This window comes from Thermobia domestica, chromosome 4 (genome assembly GCF_964235325.1).
Source record: "Thermobia domestica chromosome 4, izTheDome1.hap1.1, whole genome shotgun sequence".
Classification (NCBI taxonomy): domain Eukaryota; kingdom Metazoa; phylum Arthropoda; class Insecta; order Zygentoma; family Lepismatidae; genus Thermobia; species Thermobia domestica.
Window position 1 is genome coordinate 12,096,949 of NC_137457.1, and position 20,037 is coordinate 12,116,985.

The 20,037-nt window shown below is 36.0% G+C and overlaps 1 protein-coding gene across 9 annotated transcripts in view; it reads left to right on the forward strand.

The window, feature by feature from the left end:
* Positions 1-20,037, forward strand: part of LOC145683720 (uncharacterized) — a 425,859-nt gene that overhangs the window by 167,483 nt on the left and 238,339 nt on the right. For all 9 annotated transcript variants that reach the window (XM_081755184.1, XM_081755185.1, XM_081755190.1 and 6 more), the window contains 2 exons: positions 15,869-15,931; positions 19,929-19,982. In XM_081755184.1, the coding sequence (XP_081611310.1) occupies positions 15,869-15,931; positions 19,929-19,982 (117 nt within the window). The remainder of the gene's footprint in view (positions 1-15,868; positions 15,932-19,928; positions 19,983-20,037) is intronic.

Here is a 20,037-nt window from a genome sequence, read left to right on the forward strand (position 1 = left end):
TGTTTGAGATGTAGAAGGCCGGTGTCATAGTCTAACACACGGCACGAGATTTGGTAAAAAAAATTGGATTCTAATATCAAAGACTTGTTCAGGCCTGAAATTATAATACCTAATGTATGATATTCCTTCCCTTGTATTTCAATGACTAACAGAGTTTGGCCAATTATTGTTGCTGATTTACTACCAAAAGCGGACGTTACCCGTATATTCTTCGCACTCAAAAATGCGGGTGGGGGTTGGCTATTTGAGACGGTGTCCCAAATTTCTTTAGAAATTGCAGAGCAGGTTGCTCCTGTGTCCAATAGACAATTTACTTCTTTTCCAAATAAACACACTTGTATCTTTGGTAGTGAGATGACGTTATTTGCAGGTAATGCATTATTACAAGAGTCAAAAAGGTTCTTAAATATGCCATTTGCTTCCTCATAAATTTCCCTATTAGGTTAATATGTTCTCCGTTCCTACTAAGCAATACTAATTTATTTTCAAACATGCCTTCATTAAAATGCTTCTTTGATTTTATCTGTAAACATAAATTACAATTTTCTTTTCCTTTTTCTTTTTCCGTTACATAAATTTCTTTCACTGCGGTTTTGCAAGAGTTATCAACATTTTTATTCTCTAAATTATTTTCTGTATTTTGCACATACTTGGGATATAATTTCGTCAACTCGGGTGAACAAGTTTTTTCCGTGTCTATCTTACCGCCGTCGCAAGTATATGCGGACAATCCTCATTCCCTTGAAGAAGGAGATGAGGATTGGTTACTCCTGGTACTGTTTGTATTCTGGTTGGGAGGAGGGGGCGCTCGGTCATAGTGCTCGAGAAGTTGTATTTCTTTTTCTTCCCTACGGAAGGAATTCCCTCTCTGACCATCCGCATTTCGTGTTTCTCCCCTCCTACCGCGGGCTACACAACTGTTGTTGTTGTGGTGGGTGTGGGAGTTTCCCCCACGTGACCAACCAGCTGACCCACTTTCGCTGCTCTGGTTTCGAGGCGGTGAGCGCTGGTGGTTGTTTTGGTTTGTGTTTTGTCTGCGTCTCTGGTAAGGACGCTGGTTATTTTGCGTTTTGTATATTTTCTTATGAGCCAGCGGCTTACCACTCAGGCCTGAGGGGTTATTTTCCTCGTTGTCTATGCTCACGTGGAGCATGTTGACCCCTTTCCTTGGGTTTTGTTGGTAGAACTGGTCGCGATTGGTCATTGACGACTGCAGTTTTTGCACTAGGTTAAGTAGTTCAGCAATGGTTTTCGGGCGAGACGAGACTATTGCCCGAAATAACCAATTTGGAAAATGCCGTGGGAGTACTTTTAACAAAGTAGCATTTGACATGCGCGGTTTTAAAATTAGGGATGGTATCGAGACGAGACGAGACGAGACTTTGTACAGTCTCGGTCTCGTCTCGGTTGATAAGTAACGGTCTCGATCTCGGTCTCGTCTCGAGTAAAAAATCACCGTCTCGGTCTCGGTCTCGTCTCGGTCAACAGATGCTTGTCTCGATCTCGGTCTCGGTCTCGAGTACCAAGTATCGGTCTCGTCTCGAAAGTCTCGAAAGTCTCGAAATAAATAGTGTGAAATTAAAATAGTGAAAGTATTATTTTCGTATAGTCTGTCGTTTCCGCTTACTTTTTCCTTTCACTTTGACTTAGAATTATGATATGGTGTACCTCTTCATAGCTAATTTGCTATTGCTAATGCTTTCCATGTGTGTATTCCAGGTTCGATGATCAGTGGGTATATCATCCTAAAACCCTTAACCCATATTTCACTTTCAGCAATTAATTTTGTCTCATATAGCCTCAGAACTGCCTATACAATTAAACTCTATTAAATTAGCTCCAGTACTATGGAGTAGTTCATTTCCTTCCTTTGAATCAGAATTGTTCCAATACCTAATAACGGATAACGCAACACATAGCAGCACGAATGTAGGTCTATTAAATAGTACCAAAATTATTTTTTACAATTTCTCATTTATTATTTAATACATTCTGCATTGACTGTCATTTTAAAAACAGAATATAACGTTCATTATCTTAACAAATAGGGCAAATTATTACTACAATATACGTATTTTGTTTCAAATTGATGAAATGCTTTATTACCGTTTCACATCTCCGTGTTTAATTGACACTTTATAACACGAACATCCTGAACCTTTGGTGGGAGCTACTACACTCATCTTTGCTATGTGAGGTCTCGAGTTGGATCACAAAACAAGTTAGATTCAAAGTCCGATGTTTCGCATAGTTTGCGTCTCATTTTAAGTACATTCTGTTTCTTATACAAGTTCATAATGTCGTAATGCATTACCGGTACGTAAGTACATATCCAGTGCCGTAGCATAGATTAATCATATTCCTGAGCTCTCAACGGTGCATGTAATCTTTATTCGAGAAAACTAATCGTGCGTTCATTACGTTGAAATTTTATATTGATTGAAAATTAATTGCGAAACTTGAACATACATATTATATATGTACTGTATATAGGTAATTCGAGTTATCTGTATCTTTTTTTCTCACTCGCCAAAACAAGTGATTCTTAACTTTCTAGTTTTCTTTTGTATTATTTTTTTTTAGTTTTGCTGCAACATGATGGATTGAATAGTCAAATACAATGTATATAAAGTATATATATATATATATATATATATATATATATATATATATATATATATATATATATATATATATATATAGATAGATATATATATATATATAGATATAGATATATATATATATATATATAATATAAAGTGTACAGAGGTAGACTGTGCTAAGTCACTTTTTGGTCGAAATTGAGTTAACAATACTTTTTTAATAGACTATGTTCTTTCTAGTGGTGTAATAATGTAGGTCTGAAAGCATCTTACTACTTTATAACTACTTAGTAAGTTTCAGAAACAGTACTATAGGTATTAGTTGAGAAACTGTTTTTTCGCTTCTCTAAAATTACGAAATTATGACTTGGTTTAATTTACCTCCGAGGTCCAGATATAAGAAGATCATTACCATAATCCTAATCAACCATTATCAATCCATTGCTGGATGAAGGTCTTTCCAAGTCTTCTCCAACAACTATCTAACTTGGACAATTCTTTTCCAGGTTACTTTTCATTGGTGCCTGATTTCGTCACACCTTCTTGTATGCGGAGGTTTCCTAGACTGTTTTTGTCTCGTGGTATCCAGTCTAGAATTGTTTTTGTCCGTCGATCATATAATTTCCTCTTGCAATACGTGCAGCACATTTGCAGTTCATATTAAATTATTTCATTAGCACCATCAGTATTCATTTCTATATATTTGGGCTACAAATAGTTCGAATTCGCTACTTTCGGAGTGCAGACACGCTACTTTTTAATCTTCGGATCTGGCAACACTGATCGGATGATTTAAATCAACACAATGTGAGGACCCCCATTTGGTCTAGCGGCTAGCACGCTTGATTTCGGTTCGCGTGGTCCCGAGTTCGATTTCCGGTAGGGGTAAAGTTGAACGACTGAAGTGGTTCGGATTCCACTACAATCATTAGCTCCACGTCTCCTTTAGCCGCCCTAGCATAAGTGTGGGACGTTAAACTAAAACAAAACAAAACAAAAATGAACACTATGTTTTACTAACTGTAAGTCCTTGAATAATTGCATATAGCTATATGGTATGGATCGAGTTTGAGGTGGTCGGTGGTCAAACTAAAACAAGTGAAATGTAATTAGGGTGTAATTAGAACTTTTAATTAAGCACGGTCTTAATATAAAGTGTACACCAGGCCTAAGGCTTAGGGGGAACAACTAGTGCAGGATCGGATCCAGGGGGCGATTGCCCCCCAAGAGAAAACTTTCTTATTTTATATTTATACATAAAACCCACCCCAAAGTTTGTAACCCTTAAAAGTAGCAGTATGACAACCCACCGCCCCCCAGAAGTCGGTCCTGGATCCGCCCCTGAACTAGTGTTACTGAAAATGTATCAGTTACATCTAATTTCAGTTACAATTTGCATTTACATGTATTGCTGGAACGAAGAATTAAATATTAACATTATAAGTAGCCCAAAGACTATGAAAAACGTCGTCTCTTGAAAGCATTCTTGCACCATAAAACAAATTACGAGTAATTCTAAAATATTTTGCAGTTTATCTACGTTATTTGCACATATTTAGAATAATATTTAGCAATAGTACTATATTTAAGTGGGCAACACTGCTTAAAATAATGTAACTGCGACTTGTAATTAAAACCACCAAAAACTATTGTTGTAATGTTACAGAAGCAAAGGAAAGCAACAATCATTATAAAAATTTAATACAAATACGTCATTTTAACCAGTATGCAATCACTACCAATGTGTTTGGATCTCTGAAACGATTTGAAATAATTGTTGTAAATGGCGTTATAAGCATTTAAGTCTTTTGGAAGCATCTACATGATGAGACGTGATATGTCAGCGCGTTTTCGAAGTAAAGTCTTTAGAAACATTTAAATTTTCCGTTTCTTGTAACTTTGTTCCTTCATTCATTCGAAATATATTATACCATGATCATAGCATTTGACGCTAAGTTACAGTTGATGCGCATTGCACCGGCCATGCCATTTGAGTTATTAGAGATCTCCAAAATGCTGATGTTAGTGATACTGTGTTGTCCTTTGTTACACTAAATAATGTATGGGCTATTGTGCTTTTGTTAAATAACTAAATTAGAAATATGTAATACTTGGTACAAAATTTCAGCATTTTTAATATATATATAGCCTAGGGGAGGGCTATAGGGACTATATATAGCCACCCTTAACGCTCAGATATACACTGGATAAAATGGGCTTCAATCCTACTTTCTTTACACTGGATAAAGCGGCAAACCATGGTTTACCCCCTCCCTTGATCATATACTGGGTCCGCGGCTATATATATATATATATATATATATATATATATATATATATATACAGGATGGCCCATTTTAATCTTTTTACGGAGATATCTCGAAAACGGTTGAACATAAATGAACCGAACAAAAACTCAAATAGGAAATGCCATGGGGCACACCGAATGGTGTTGTCGCGGCGCCTCTCGGGGCCGCCCTTCATGGGGCCCCAGGGCCAAACTACTAAATTTTAAATGAAACATGGGGCGAGTGATACCTCGTTCCATAGATCTTTAAAAAGTAAAAAGCGTTGTGGCAAAAGATTTTTCATATCGGTCACCGTATTCAAGATGGCCTCCAAGATATGGTGCCTGTATCAGATAAAGCGTCCAGTACCACTAGAACCCTAATATGAAAATAGTTGGAGATAAATGAACAGAATAAAACTCGTATAGGAAAGCACAGAGGGTATTTATCATTTCACGGCTGGAGTATAATGCAACAGAGAAAAATATTATTAAAGTGTAATTGACATGATGCAAGAGGAAATGATAGAAAATTATCTTTCCGATCTCTATCCGTAAGTAGGTGAAGCGGGAATGAATGGTAAAATCTCAAATGAGAACCTCACTTTTATTTGCAATAGATATGGTTTGTCTAAAACATTTGTGTGTACAAATGACTGGTACTATAATGAATAAAAATAAAGTGAAATAAGGTGAATAAAAATAAGGCGAAATTCAAGTTTAACAACATTTTGCCCGCCCCTGATAATTTAACGCAATGCGTGCAAGATTTTGGGGACAATCTGCATCAGTATGTACCATTTCGTTACAAAGGATCACAACTGAAATTACCGTTGAAAGTTATCCGGAATGTAACTGTGGACATATCAGTATGCAAGAAGACATAGAAAGAAAAGAAGCGAACCAATATCATGCAGACGACTGTTGAACAAAACCATTTGTAAACATTGTTCTAAAATTGCGTTGTTCGACAAATTTGTTTCGCATTTCAGTTGATTCATTTCTGCATCAAACCATTGCCTGCAATCAAAATGGAAGATACCATTTAACAAGAATTTCACATACTTTATCCCATTAACTAACTAACTCTATGGCCTATGGAACCCGGAGGTTCAATGTCGCATTCACAAAAGCTCTCCATTGACTTCTATTCTTAGCTCTTCATTGATTTTATCCCATTACAGAGACATTTATCCTTTATAAAAACACATTTCAAATAACTTTGTTTCGTAGATACAATTTACAAAAACTAAGGCTTTCATTTGCAGTTTCACCGACCCTTTCCGCTTCACTCACTTAACGGAGTGAGGTTAGGATAAATTTCTAGAAGTTAGATTTCTTCCTTTCCATTATGGCACTTTCACTCTAATCATCTTTTCGACTGTTGCAACATTCCCGAGTTATAGAATGATAAATACCCTCTGTGATTTCCTATTCGAATATTTGTTCTGGTGTTTTCATATTAGTGATACTGGACGTCTTATCTGATGCTGGTACCATGTCTTGGTGGTAATTTTGAAAACGGTGACCCATATGAACATTGAACAATCTTTTGCAACAGCACTCTTTAGTTTTTAAAGATATATCGAACGAGATATCACTCACCCCATGTTTCCATTTACAATTTTAAATTGCGCCCTGGGCCCCCATGAAGGGTGGCCCTGGAAGCCTCCGCGACAATATCAATCGATGTGCCACATGACATTTTCTATTTGAGTTTTTGTTCGGTTCATTTATGTTCAACCCTTTTCATATTAGTGGTACTGCACGTTTTACTGTATCTGATAGAGGAAACATGTCTTGGCGGCCATTTTGAATACAGTGCCCGATATAAGAGATCTTTTGCCACAACTCTTTTTAGTTTTTAAAGATCTATCGAACGAGGTACCACTCACCCCTTGCTTCCATTTAAAATGAAAGTTGGGCCCCGGGAACGTATGCAGGGCCCTGGTGGCCACCGCGACCTTATATATATATATATATATATATATATATATATATATATATATAGAGAGAGAGAGAGAGAGAGAGAGAGAGAGAGCGAGAATTCTATTTGCATCAGCAGTGGATTTTGTTTGGGGGCGGCTTGAAAAACGAGTAAGAAACATTTGCGTTGTACATGCAATGCAAAAAATGATCATAAATTTCTTTTGGGAGGGGTTTGAGCCCAATAACCACCCCCTAAATACGCCACTGTACATCAGCCAACCGTTCTCATATTATCTAACACAGCAACGAAAGAAATTTTGAGTGAAGGCAATTTTAGTATCTGTTAATATTCGAGACGAGACCGAGACTTTCGAGACTGACCTAAGTCTCGTCTCGGTCTCGTCTCGATTTATAGAGGTCTGTCTCGGTCTCGGTCTCGTCTCGGTATTTCAAAGTCCGTCTCGGTCTCGGTCTCGTCTCGGTATATAAAAGTCCGTCTCGGTCTCGGTACCATCCCTATTTAAAATGCTGTTCTTGTGCATCAAATCCAGCAGATATTCCGCTGGGGATTTGTGCACACGGCTATTGAAATGAGAAGTGAGTATGTTAGCGCGTAGGTTAGCCAAACGTTCTTTACTAAGGTAGCACTGTCTGAACTCATACACAAAATCCTCATAAGTACGAATTTTACTTCTGTTCACCTGGAACCACTGGTACGAGGTATTTTTCACCGCCCTCGGGATGAAGCTTAGTCTCATCTCGTCGGGCACCCCAGTGACCTCGAAGTACCGGTCCAGGTCTTGCAGGAAATTATATGTTTCGGTCTCGGTCTCATTTCCCGTATACACAGGCAACGTAACATCTCGGTGTATGAGACTTAACGCTGTGGCGAGATTTTGTCTCGTCTCATGACTACATGAGCGAGACGTTGACGGAACAGGGTCTGTCTCGTGGACTGTAGCTAGGTTCCCAGGTTGAGAACCGGGCAAGTCGCGACTCGAGGTGTTGTTTGGTGAAGGAAGTCGTTCTTGAGTGCCGGAGACAGAGATGTTTGCGAGTCGCCCTTCGATTACCTCGCTAGTTTCCTTCTGTATGGAGTTTTCCCATTCCTCCATCTTTTTTTCTGAGTGCATACATCCTGTACGGTATCTTGCATCTGCTGGATGCTACCATTACACTTTGATCTTATTTCCTCGAGCGGCGTTTTTTGCTCGATTTCTCCCCTGAGTCTAGCTAGTTGGGAAGCGAAACTTACTTTTACTTTTTTGACCTGATTATTCAGCTGTAACGTGGTCTGTTCAACACGAGACGAGACCTGTTGTATGTTTTCAGTAAGATTTGTATAATTTTCCTCTAGCTGTCTTTCTACACTGCTAGCATTCTCTTGCACTTCGTTTAGCCTACTTGCTGTTTCGGCTACACGATTTGACAGGTCTTCACGGGTACTATGAATTTCCCCCCTTAGCTCGGCAGTGGTGAGCTCCAAACGCTCCGTTAGTTGACGCTCACTTTGCTCCAGTCTTGAACTCACGGACTCCAGCTGGAGTTCAAGACGAGCATTGCTAGATTCTATAGCCTGTTTTAGCCTTTCACTATTTTGTCTCGTTTTGTTACGCACTTGTTCAAGACTTTTCTCTAAGTTCTTAGCATTCTTATCTAGTTTTCGCGTACTTTTCTCCAATTTTGTTTTTAACTTGCTCTCAAGACTCCGCTGGACTTGTAAAAGCTTACTGAGAATGGCTGCTAAATTGAACCCACTAATATTTTTCAATGTGCTACTGAGGTTACTGGATGGGCTAACAATACTTGGATTTACTGAGGTTTCGTCCCTTTCCTTCCGCAACGGCACTTCCGGTTCTTTACCGGTGACTGGCGCAACCGTTTTCACCACGTCAGCGTCTCCCACTACGCTGTCCGTGCGCTCGTTAGCGCTCTGCACTACAACAATACTTTCTTCTGAGAGCTCGTTAGCTCTCTGAGCGAAATCTTCATTTACAAATTGATGGTCTATGTTTTTTACTTTTCAAGCCTGTGCTCTTGTGACGACCATAAAGAACAAAATTTACAAAAGTTTCTTCCCCCCTAACTTCAAAGCCTGAATTCTCTAATAACACTTTTGTGAATCAAAACATACAAAACACCAACATAAAAATTGAACACACAAGACACCGCCGTTCTTGGAAATTTCTGGGGAATAAACAAACATAAACCGAAAATTTACTTCAACTGTATTCTGACCAGAGAGTATATGAAGTATACTCTATTGCCCTTAACGCTGTTGGCGCCAAGTTTTTGTTGGCGCAAGAGCGTGGACTATCGAGCCCCACGTTGGGCGCCAAGTTTATGTGAGGTGCAGGTAGCCCAAGCCGAAACTAGGTATACCAAAGAACACTAACACAAATAAAATTAACTAAATAAAGTGGAGTGGCTGGGAATATTTAAAATTAAAAGCAAAATTTACATAAAATGCAAATTATAGGCATTTGCATTAATTATTTCCCTTTTTGGCGATAAAGGTACTCTTTTGTAAGAGCCGCCACTGACACATGTAAATTTGGTAGAGCATAAAAAAAATAATAACTTAGTTAACCAAATAACAGATTTTAGGGTTATTTGTAATGCCAGTCATGGCCTAGAAGTTACTATAGTGAGTTTATGTAAAATACAAAATAGGTTAAAAAAAATTTACTTTAAAATAACAGGTAGCAGCCTGTTTTAAAACTTACTATACTCATGACTGTGTATTGGTTTTATGGGCATATTTTCTGGGCCCCATTTAGAGAGCTGGTTAGATACACAAACAACAAGGGAAAATGCTTTTTTGTTTTACACTTTTGAAACAAAACATGTTTGATTAGTAATAGGTATTCACCCTGCAGCAAAATTAGAACAACAGAGATATTGGGATTAGATGGCGGTTTATTCCGTTTTGGTATAGCATTAAAACAACTGAAGATACACATTAACACTCCATTTTCACAAGTATTGAATTTCCTTGGTAGTGCACTACGAAACACACACTTTGGAACTATATATATATATATATATATATATATATATATATATATATATATATATATATATATATATATTAAACACACTTTCTTTCACAAAGAAAAAAAAACAAAAACAAAATAAAGCGGACGTGTTACACTTGAAAATGAGATCTGTTTGATCTCAGAAATGATTTAAAATTTTATAGACACAATTTCATTATCTCCTTATGTTTAAGAGTTTACAGTCTCTGACAGTTTTAGAGAGGAGTAATTTGAAACACATAATATATATTGATTAATAATGTGAATGAATAGAAATATTGAAGAATATAAAATGATTAAATATTTAAACTGGTTCGATGCATTGTTCCTGTAGTGGATATCACTCACGCACACTGTTTTGGCTTAAGTCATCACGTTACTGCACATTTCCATTCCACTGGAGAAGTTAGTGTTCTTTACACTTTTTTACGCCGGACGACGCATTATCAGGATGCTGACATATTATATGTCTGTAAAACAAGCAAATTACTTATTGCTTGAATCCTTGTTCCAATGTCCAAGGAGGCCCTGCCGTATATGATGTGACAGGCCTATTTATCTCAACTAGAGATATAGAATATTTAATGGTAACAATTCCATAATGGAAATACGTAAATGCCCGTGTGCTTATGTGGGGTTTTAGACAACAGTGTTTACTTTGTTTTGCTTATTAGAGTTACAACAAGCACTGAAAAAAAAAATTTTTTTTCAAAGTAACTGCTCATGTTAATTTGACGTTGTTGAGCATTCTAACTTTAAACGTTAGCACTGCTTCAGTTATTGATGAATGCCACAAATAAGGTGATATGTAATATCAAAGTTCACCAAACACACACGGTTTCCGGTACATGTTCGGATCATGTATTTTAACAGGAAAATCCCTGCAAGATTGAAAAACTTAACAGTTCCTGGGTTAAACTACCGGATACTGGAGGAAGTATAGGTGACTTTTTTTTACTGTATTTTAGATGTTTTCTCTACCAGAGCTATTTACGAACTTTTTTTTTGTTCACTTTTGAAACAAGTATATTTATTGCACAAAACCAGAAAAAGGAAGGATTCGCTTCCTCTTGAGTCTTTAACAAAAGGTTAAGTGCCTTCCGGCAATATTTTTGGGAGGTTTTTGCAAATTTTAAGCTTGGTTAGCTGCCTCTAGTTGCAGTTTTTTCCAGCACCCTTTGACATGTGCTGCTGTCATTACAAATGACGGTGAACTTGGAAACTCTGCTTACAACAGAAGTCTATGAGATTTTTAAAACAAACGTAATTATATTTAATTATAATTAACACTACGAATATGAGAAATACATGGTATCATATACTGAAATAAAGTAAAATATACATAGAATACAATGTTATACCTGTGATAAACTGTTATTTCTCTCAGTAACAGAATTAAGCCTATTTTCCTGCGGCTGTCTTTCAAAACTATCTGCCACTAATGGCATCCATGTTTGTATGGAGAGAGATAGAGGAAATATCTTTGTTTATTATTAATTTTGACAATTACAAGAGCCAAATGTCTTGTACGAAAGGGATACACGTTGACAAAATAAGTTAGGAATTTTGAACGGTATTTTCAAGAACGATTGAGCGTAATACGATAATATTAATATTTTACATAGAAAAATGAGTTAAAATAAAATAAACATTTTAAACTGGCTTTGCATCTTGGGTAAAAATCCTAGGTCCGTCGGCTGACGGTACTGGCCATGGGTGAAAGGGGGGGCGGAAGAGACGCTTCGAGTTTGCTGCTAAGAAAATCACACCTATAGAAATCCAAAAACTCACATGTTGACGCTAAAATTTTTACAACTTTTTCAACAATAGAAGTTGAGCGTCTGTAACCACTGTTTCCAAATCAGCGTTGCTTCACTAAAGAAGTGAGTAGGATCCTTCCTGGGTTTAATGAGTCTTATTCAGTCCCTCATTTAGTGTTTTGAAACGGTGAGTCGTGAAAGACCTCACATATAGTATCCTAGGCGACGAGGAGTCGCGAGAAAAAAATTCTCTGTTAGCGCTAGCTACGTCTTCTAAGTTTTAAAATCAATGCATGATTTCATAGAATATGCTTATTTCTTCATTAATTAATCCATTGTAGAGTATTTTAATATTATTCTTCCTTCATCCCCATGTATGCTATATATAAAACAATGACCCAGTAAATAGATGCAAGCAGTAAAATCAAGTATAATTAGCCTATAAAGGAAATAACATAAGTGGATAAATACAATATAATACAATATTGTATTAATATTTTCGTACTACGCTCGGTGTTTCAACATCTTAAAATCATAATAACTAGAAAATATTTAATAAGTATACTAATATTCAAGCAATTAATTGTATCACAAAATAATCTATTTACATATTGATATGTAAATGTGCCCCTCATCTCCATTTTGATATGCAGATGAAGGAGAAGGACCTTGGCCTTCTACAATAGTTAAAAATTAGAAGAAGAAAAAGAAGAAGAAATGTCATGAATAATCTTTATTTGTAATTATTTTGTGTTTCAGTCACTAGACGTAAATGTTTGTTGATTCCTCGTTAGGATAGTAACCTGACTGCTATGGTAACAGTTTTCGTTACCAGAGATTTGTTTATAAATAATTGTTAATATTAATGCAAGAGGACGCCATATAATCAAGAAGTGTATTGATTTCTGGAAATGTAGTGAATTTAAGTGATTAAAAAATAGTGTGTAATCATTGAATATGCATCATAATAAGTAGCAAAAAAATATTATATATGAGTATGTACTATGATAAATCTTTAAATGAGTAAATATTCAAACTGTGGTATATGATCATTATAGTGTCTCAAAATATGTACTGCAATAGAAAACCCCGCCAAATACGAGGTGTAAACTATTATACGTTTTCTTACGGCTAAACAGTATTCGACAGCAGCTAACCATCGGAAAATTTTTGCCATGTATGGACCAAGTGTGATGAGTGAAGAAGTTGTTCGTGAATAGGTTTGTCCATTTAAAAGTAGACGAACGAACATTTATGACGAATCGAGGAGTGGCAGGCCATCAGTGGTCACCGATGAATTCGTTCAGAAAATTGATGAAAAAGTTTGTAAAAAATCGCTGTTTCACAATCTCGGAGCTTTCCGATGAATTTCGACTAATTTCCAGGATCTCACGAATTCAGGTCTGATGTTGATGAGGAGTGGTCGCAGGCTGGCTCAAGTCACAAGCGGAAGATTTTTATGCTGATGGAATTTCTAAGCTAGTGTAGAGATATGATAAGTGCTTGAATGTTTATGGAAACTATGTTGAAAAATAGAGCAAACACATAGTTTTCAGATAAATTCTTGTTATTTACTGCTGTGTTTCGTTCTTAACCAATCGGAGGTCAATTTCCGAACGTCCCTCGTATATATTTTACTGACATGTTCGTATAAATCTACTTCGTGCTTCATTTACACATTTATGTTTGCATCGTATCATGTGGAATAAGAAAGTTTTAAAGTGTGTTCCCTAAATTAATATGAAACTTACTAATGTTAGTATGGAGCTGAATGGGGGACAGTTGCTTCTGACCTCCAACACGTCACGGCACTGAATGCTGAACTGACAGGAACAAACGGGTGAGAAAGTTTGGTTTAAATAAGTGTTCCGTACGCTATTTAAGTTATCAATCTAAATTTTTGCTGAACTTCAAGCAAGGACTCGCAAAACTAACTTCACCACTCTCATTTCTATAATATATCTAATATTAAGAAATTGGTATTTTGTCTAATATCCAGTCTGTAGCATTAACTCAACAATTTTCAATTAGAAATTAGTAGCTTCATTCTAAACAGCATAAATGTTGATAAAGTAGCATCTTGACTTTTTACAGTTGAAATTTTCATAAAGTTTTCTTGTTCTATCAGCTAGGTGAAAATATTAACTTCCAATGTTAAACACGCAGACGTATTCACCTTCAGCAGTCACTTAGCCAAGGGGGGTGGGAGTCCGGGGGGTCCGGAACCCCCTTAGAGACCAGAAATGAAAAAAAAAATTAAGGAAGGATGAAACATAAAGAAACGAGAAAAAGAAGAATCAGCGTTAAAAATAAAAAGATAGAGAAAGCATTTGGATACTCTTTCTTATGAGTAAATTTTTTATTACTTGCAATACATGGTGGCGAATAAGCGAGATATCCTGGAAAAGTCAGGGAATTTGAAATTTCTAGAAAAGTTACGGAATTTTCAGAATTTCTGCTATTAGTCAGGGAAATTTCAAGTTTTCGAAAGTATAGTGCCATTCTGTAATAGCGTAGACATTTTTTTTATCATAATTTTTCGTCATTGCTTCTCTGCAGTATCAAACATATTTCAGAAACAGTTTTCTACTGCTTCTTTATTTGTCATTTGAAGCAGACAGTAGTTGACGGAATAATGAAAACAAAAAAGTTATATGGAAAGAAAGTTCTGTTAATATTTGATTCAGCAGAGAAGGAAACACAAATCAAGACATTATTGAATATGTACTTCTTATAATAGTGAATATGTGCTTTTTATAATAGTTGAAGTCATATGAAAGGAAAATTATTATATTTGAATGAACAGAGGAAGGAACGTAAATATTGTAAAATCTTTTTCAATACTTTTTTTTTAATTCTTTTGCTAGAGATTTCTTCATAATTTATTTTATTAAAATACTTATTAACATATCCTTATTTTATTGTCGTAACAAACCAATATATGTTGCCAGTAAAGTAGTTTAGATTGATGGAGCTCTGGGTCTTCAGTATTTCACGTTAACCTCCCCCCCCCCCTCCACACACACACCGCATTACGAAATCATGGCTAACCCAACCAATATATGTTTCTGTAAAATAGTTTAGAATAATCGAGCCACTGGTGTGATGACTACAATACTTCATGTCATGGACCCCTCCCCCATTTACGAAATCCTGACTACGTGCCTGATCTTCAGGAATTGCAATGAAGAAATCAGAAATGTCAGTGTCTATGTGGAGGCGAGACTGTGAACGGGGGGCTGTGATTGACTGACGGGAATCCTGACCCCTTATGGGCTGTTGTGGTTACAAGGAGGGCCTCTGTTTCACACTTTCTTTTTGTTCCTGAAAAGGATCCACTAGAAAAGTAGTGAAAAGGAAAAATCAGTATTTCCTAATGGCAGATAGCCCAAGAGAACTTATTTGGATCCAGTGTTCGTAGTTTGAGGGAATTTCCCTAATCTAGAGAATTTCGTAGATAAATTTAGCAAAAAGGTTATTTTTGGATAAAATCGTGAAAATTCAGGAAAATTCGCGCAGTGACTGAACAATATAAAGGTTAAATTTTTCTGTGTTCTTTAGAAATACACCAATACAATAGCAACAGTCTTTTTTTTGTATGTGTGTTTGTTCGTGAGTGTGTTTGTATGTGTGTGTTTAAAGTAGTATAATTTGAGTGAAGTTGATTTGAGTTTAACGTCCCTTTTAGCAACGAGGCTATATGGGACGGTACCTACTGATTAATGTGGAATAAGAACCACATCAGCTCCCATCGGAAATCGAATTCGGATCTCCTACGCCAAAGGCGCGTACGCTTACCGGTTAACCCCAAAGGAGCTCGTAGTATTATTTGTACCGATTGTTCATTGGGTATATTTTTTGTAAGGAAAAAGTAAGGGAAAAGTGAAAAAAAGAAAAGAAATAGAAGCTAAAAGTAAATGAATAAAACAAATGTGGTTGGCATTTTCTTTAGTATAGGTAAGTTAATCTTACCACATAACTTTTGTCACAACAATTGGACACTTCAACAACCCACGGAAAATTTGATAAGACAAAGGAAAATTTTGAGTCAGTTGAGGAATATTTTGTTAAGGAAATCTACAAACACTGTTTGGATCACGTCGCCAGGAAACATTCAATTGGTTTTCCATTTGAAATTAGATTTTAAAAGAAGCGGGTCTTATCTTTGACCTATATACAGCACCTAGATTAGTTTGAGGTTTGAGCTTTATCCTGTAAGTAATTGTAGCAGATGTTTTTTTATTTCCATAGATTTTGAAGACGATCTTCTAGCGGACACTCCAGACACTCAAGATTCCTACAACGAAAATTATGGTAAGAACTTTCACTGAAATATTTAATTCGAAATTTACATATGGTATTCCAATATATTGGGAGAAAATATGCATATATGAACTTTAATGTGGTTGATAGTAGCACACAAAAGTTAACAAAATGAAACGAAACAACTGTTTAGCTTTATGTTGTTCAGAAAACACATTTTAACAGATTGCCTCCGAAGTTTTGGATTGTTTCAAAATTTTATAGTTTAAAAGTCACAAATCGTATTTGAATGAAACGCCTACAGTTCGGCAAACGGACTGTTGAAGTTTCGTTTGGTACGTGGGAGATGTCAATAGTGTACAAGACCGACGCAGCATAGTGATGTTTACCGAAATCTTCAATCAATTCGACAACTCCAGTTAGTGTCAGAGGTATGAAAAGTGTTTGACTGTCAACTTGATATGTGCCGTTTTACTGAACAAGACCACTTTTAAAATTGAGGTAGTCACATTTTTTTTTTTCATTTTGTAACAAATTCGTATTGTTCTTTTAAAGCAATTTTTAAGACAACCTTTTTATTTAAAAAAATTAAGCACTACTTTTCATTTTAGAGAACCAGCACGGTGGTGGTCTCCTTATCTATTCATTAGCCTGGTAGAAGTAGGTATAAAACAATGAGAATGTTTTATATAGTATGATAGTATGACATAAACCACTATGGGGTACCTGTTACGACTTCCTATTCTCTTAGTATACCGCGCTCCCCACATTGGCCACTCCTGTTTTAAATCTAATACAGCACAACAAAGTCGGATAGTATGTGCATACCTCTTTGAACCTAAATATATATATAAACTTAAAGATTCTCTCTTTACAATTGCAGGACTTTGAATCAAATATGATTAACTGTTTTCAAATACAGGCTGATTAAAAAAAACTCATGTATTTTATTTGGGACTAGAATTTCTAAGTGAAGTCAAATTTTAATGTGGTTTGTGGCTAATAATCAAGGAAGGATGGGAGGTTTATAGGACTATGTTTATTGATTTAAATTCGTCCCGAATAATATCTACCACACCTCAAGAAAAACAGCAAATATTCGCCACTTGTACCTTACAATTGGAATAAGCTTTTTGATTTTTGAAACGGAATAGCAGAATACCACTTAAATGTTAGTAAGGATACAAATTAGGTGTTAGTGCTAACACCCATAAACATGTTGAATAACTATAGCCGTTTTCTTGATACAAACGACGGAGAAATTTCTAGGGAGACCAAAGTAATCGAAAACTGACATCTTCCACAATACCCACCTGCGGGGTCTGATAATTCCTTGTCCCACTCAGAAGCGATTCTGTTTCTTCCAATGTATTTACTATCGACAATATTGTGTTCCTATCTGGTGCAGAATGTGAGGCAAATTTGTTTCTCAATACCCTTTGCATAGCAACAACAGATTCCGTTCTCTAAATACTTCTAACGATACACACGCTTTGGTTGAAAAAGTACGCCATTCTCACTTGGTACTGATCACAATCACACAATAACACACAACTGTACATTCACGAAAGAGAGTATTGTTCAGATGACAAAATTTCTTTTCTTAATAACTCAACAATAAATTAATCTATTAGAATCCCGATTTTGGCAAGTTATCAAATTATAACTATTCTAAGGATAACAACAAAAAGATCCAAATTAATTCATTTGTTCCCGAGTTATTGGCAAAACAAAATTGGTCAGCTGTCAAATTCTTTTCTTCTTCCGTGTGTACAGCACAACAATTCCCAACACAACGGCCCAGTTTAATGTTTCTTGTTGACCTTGGTGACGTTGTCATCTAACGGAGAAAATTTAAACCTCCGCACCTCATTCCAACTGTATGATATGCTGGTGAATATTTGCTGTTTATGTTGAGGCGTCACCGATATTACCACCGATGAATTTAAACCAATAAACATAGTTTCATAAATCTCCCATCCTTCCTTGATCAATTCGCCACAAATTGCATGAAAATCGGGCTTCACTAGAAATTCTAGACCAAATGAAATCCATGAGGTTTTCTTTTTTGAACATCCTATATAACTGTTTCATATCGGTTGGAGGCTTTAAAGACCCTTCTTTATATGTAATTTACTTTCAATTTATGAATCAATTTGACGACTTATCGGTAAAATTGTTCTCTGTCTTTCTTACGTGACTATAGTTCGAAGTGCATTTAAGGATTAATGAAATTGATGTTGGTGATGAGAATAAATTAGCTATAAACTGTAAAACAAATAAGACTTGTTGGATGTTGATACACAATCATGTTTCTCTGATTCTGTTCTTAACGGCAAATTTTAAATATAACTGTACTTCAACTTGACCTTCTTTCCTTCTTTCTTTTAAATATACCTGTACTTCAACTTTACCTTCTTTCCCTCTTTCTTTTAAATATAACTGTACCACAACTTGGCCTTCTTTCCCTCTTTCTTTTAAATATAACTGTACTTCAACTTTACCTTCTTTCCCTCTTTCTTTTAAATATAACTGTACTTCAACTTGACCTTCTTTCTTCCCTTCTTTTAAATGGCTACAGAAGACGAGATGAAAAAAAAAAAAGTTGGTTTGAATTTATGTATAAATATTAACTTTTGGAAATGCATAATTTTAATTTTTAATCTGTTGCTAACCATATGATTTGAAAGATTGTCACAAGGTGTCCGAAAATTCATCAAAAATTATAAATATTACCCTTCCAGCTTTCTATTGGCTATCACGAGTGTCTTTAGTTCACGAGGTCATGGGTTTAATTTCTGCTAGAGGACACACGAAATTTGAACGGAAACAATCCAACCCTAGCAACCAATTAATTGATGTATAGGTAATAGAAATTAAGTAAAAATCTTTATTTTACTGATATTTAAATATCAACATTCTCTGTCAGAACTATTTGATAAGAAAGAATGCTTGTGTAAAGTTTATTATTTCCTTTTTGTTAAATTCCGGGCGGGAGCTTATGTGGTTCGGATTCCAAGTTAATCAGTAGGTCCACGTCTCATATAGTCTCGCTGCTGAAAGGACGTTAAACTCAAAATCAATTCAATTCAATTCTTTTCTTAAATATGAATTACTTCTTATTTAAAAAAAAGTAACACACAGAATGTTACTTAAAGTTATCTAAAGAATATACATTTTATAAATTATTTAGTTATATGAAGAATGGGTTCTACACTTTGAAGGCCACGTTAGAAACTGATATGATTTTCAAAAGCAACCCTTATTATTATTATACTTCCAAACTATGTTACACATAAGTGTCATAAGTCTTATAAAACGACTTTAGCCGTTAGTCTACATGTATCAGAGGAAGAACGATAAGAGATATCGAGAATCGATTTCTTGCAATCGAGTCACGGTTTCAAGAATGGGTTCCATTTCACCCCTTAACTAGAAGCGTTTGTTTGACCAGACGATTTTGGGAAGCATTCCTCAGTAGCGAACTACGTGAGGAGGTGTAGGACATTCGCTGATACACTGCAACCACAGAGAGGTTAGGTTCCCGTCAAGGCTCCACTGCAAGCCAGGCAGGGTTGTCGTTAGGATTTTCTTGCTGCTCCGCTGTAAGCAGAAAGAGAGGTAAAGTCTCCCACAAGGCTCCACTGCAAGCCAGGAGGAGAAGAAACCGTTCACTCCACTACAAACTAAGACTTGAGTTAGGGTAAATACTTATTAGGCTCCACTGCAAGCCAAAAGAGGGGATTTGGCCAGTTTAAACTGATGGATTTTTTGGTTATATAGCGCTCCAGTTGAGGTGCTGCTGCTGCTGTAACCTTGTTGTTACGTGATTTGTAATGTTGCTGTAGTTTCCGTCATTTGCAATTTGTCTTACTCTAACATAAGTTGTAGTACTGCATTGTAAACCACACGTATTTGTTCTTTATAAATAGGACCTGTTTGCAATATTTTGTAAACACAATCATATGTTCGGTGTTTATAAACGCAAGCACATGGTATATTGTAATATTAAAAAATTATTGACTGTGTTATATTTATATTTTTGTAGATTTTCCACGTGGTGCTCGAACTGTTAGAAAAGTACCAAATACACTAAGAACAGGTACGTATTCCACTTGAATGGAATTTTCTTACTTATATTGCATATATTGAGGATT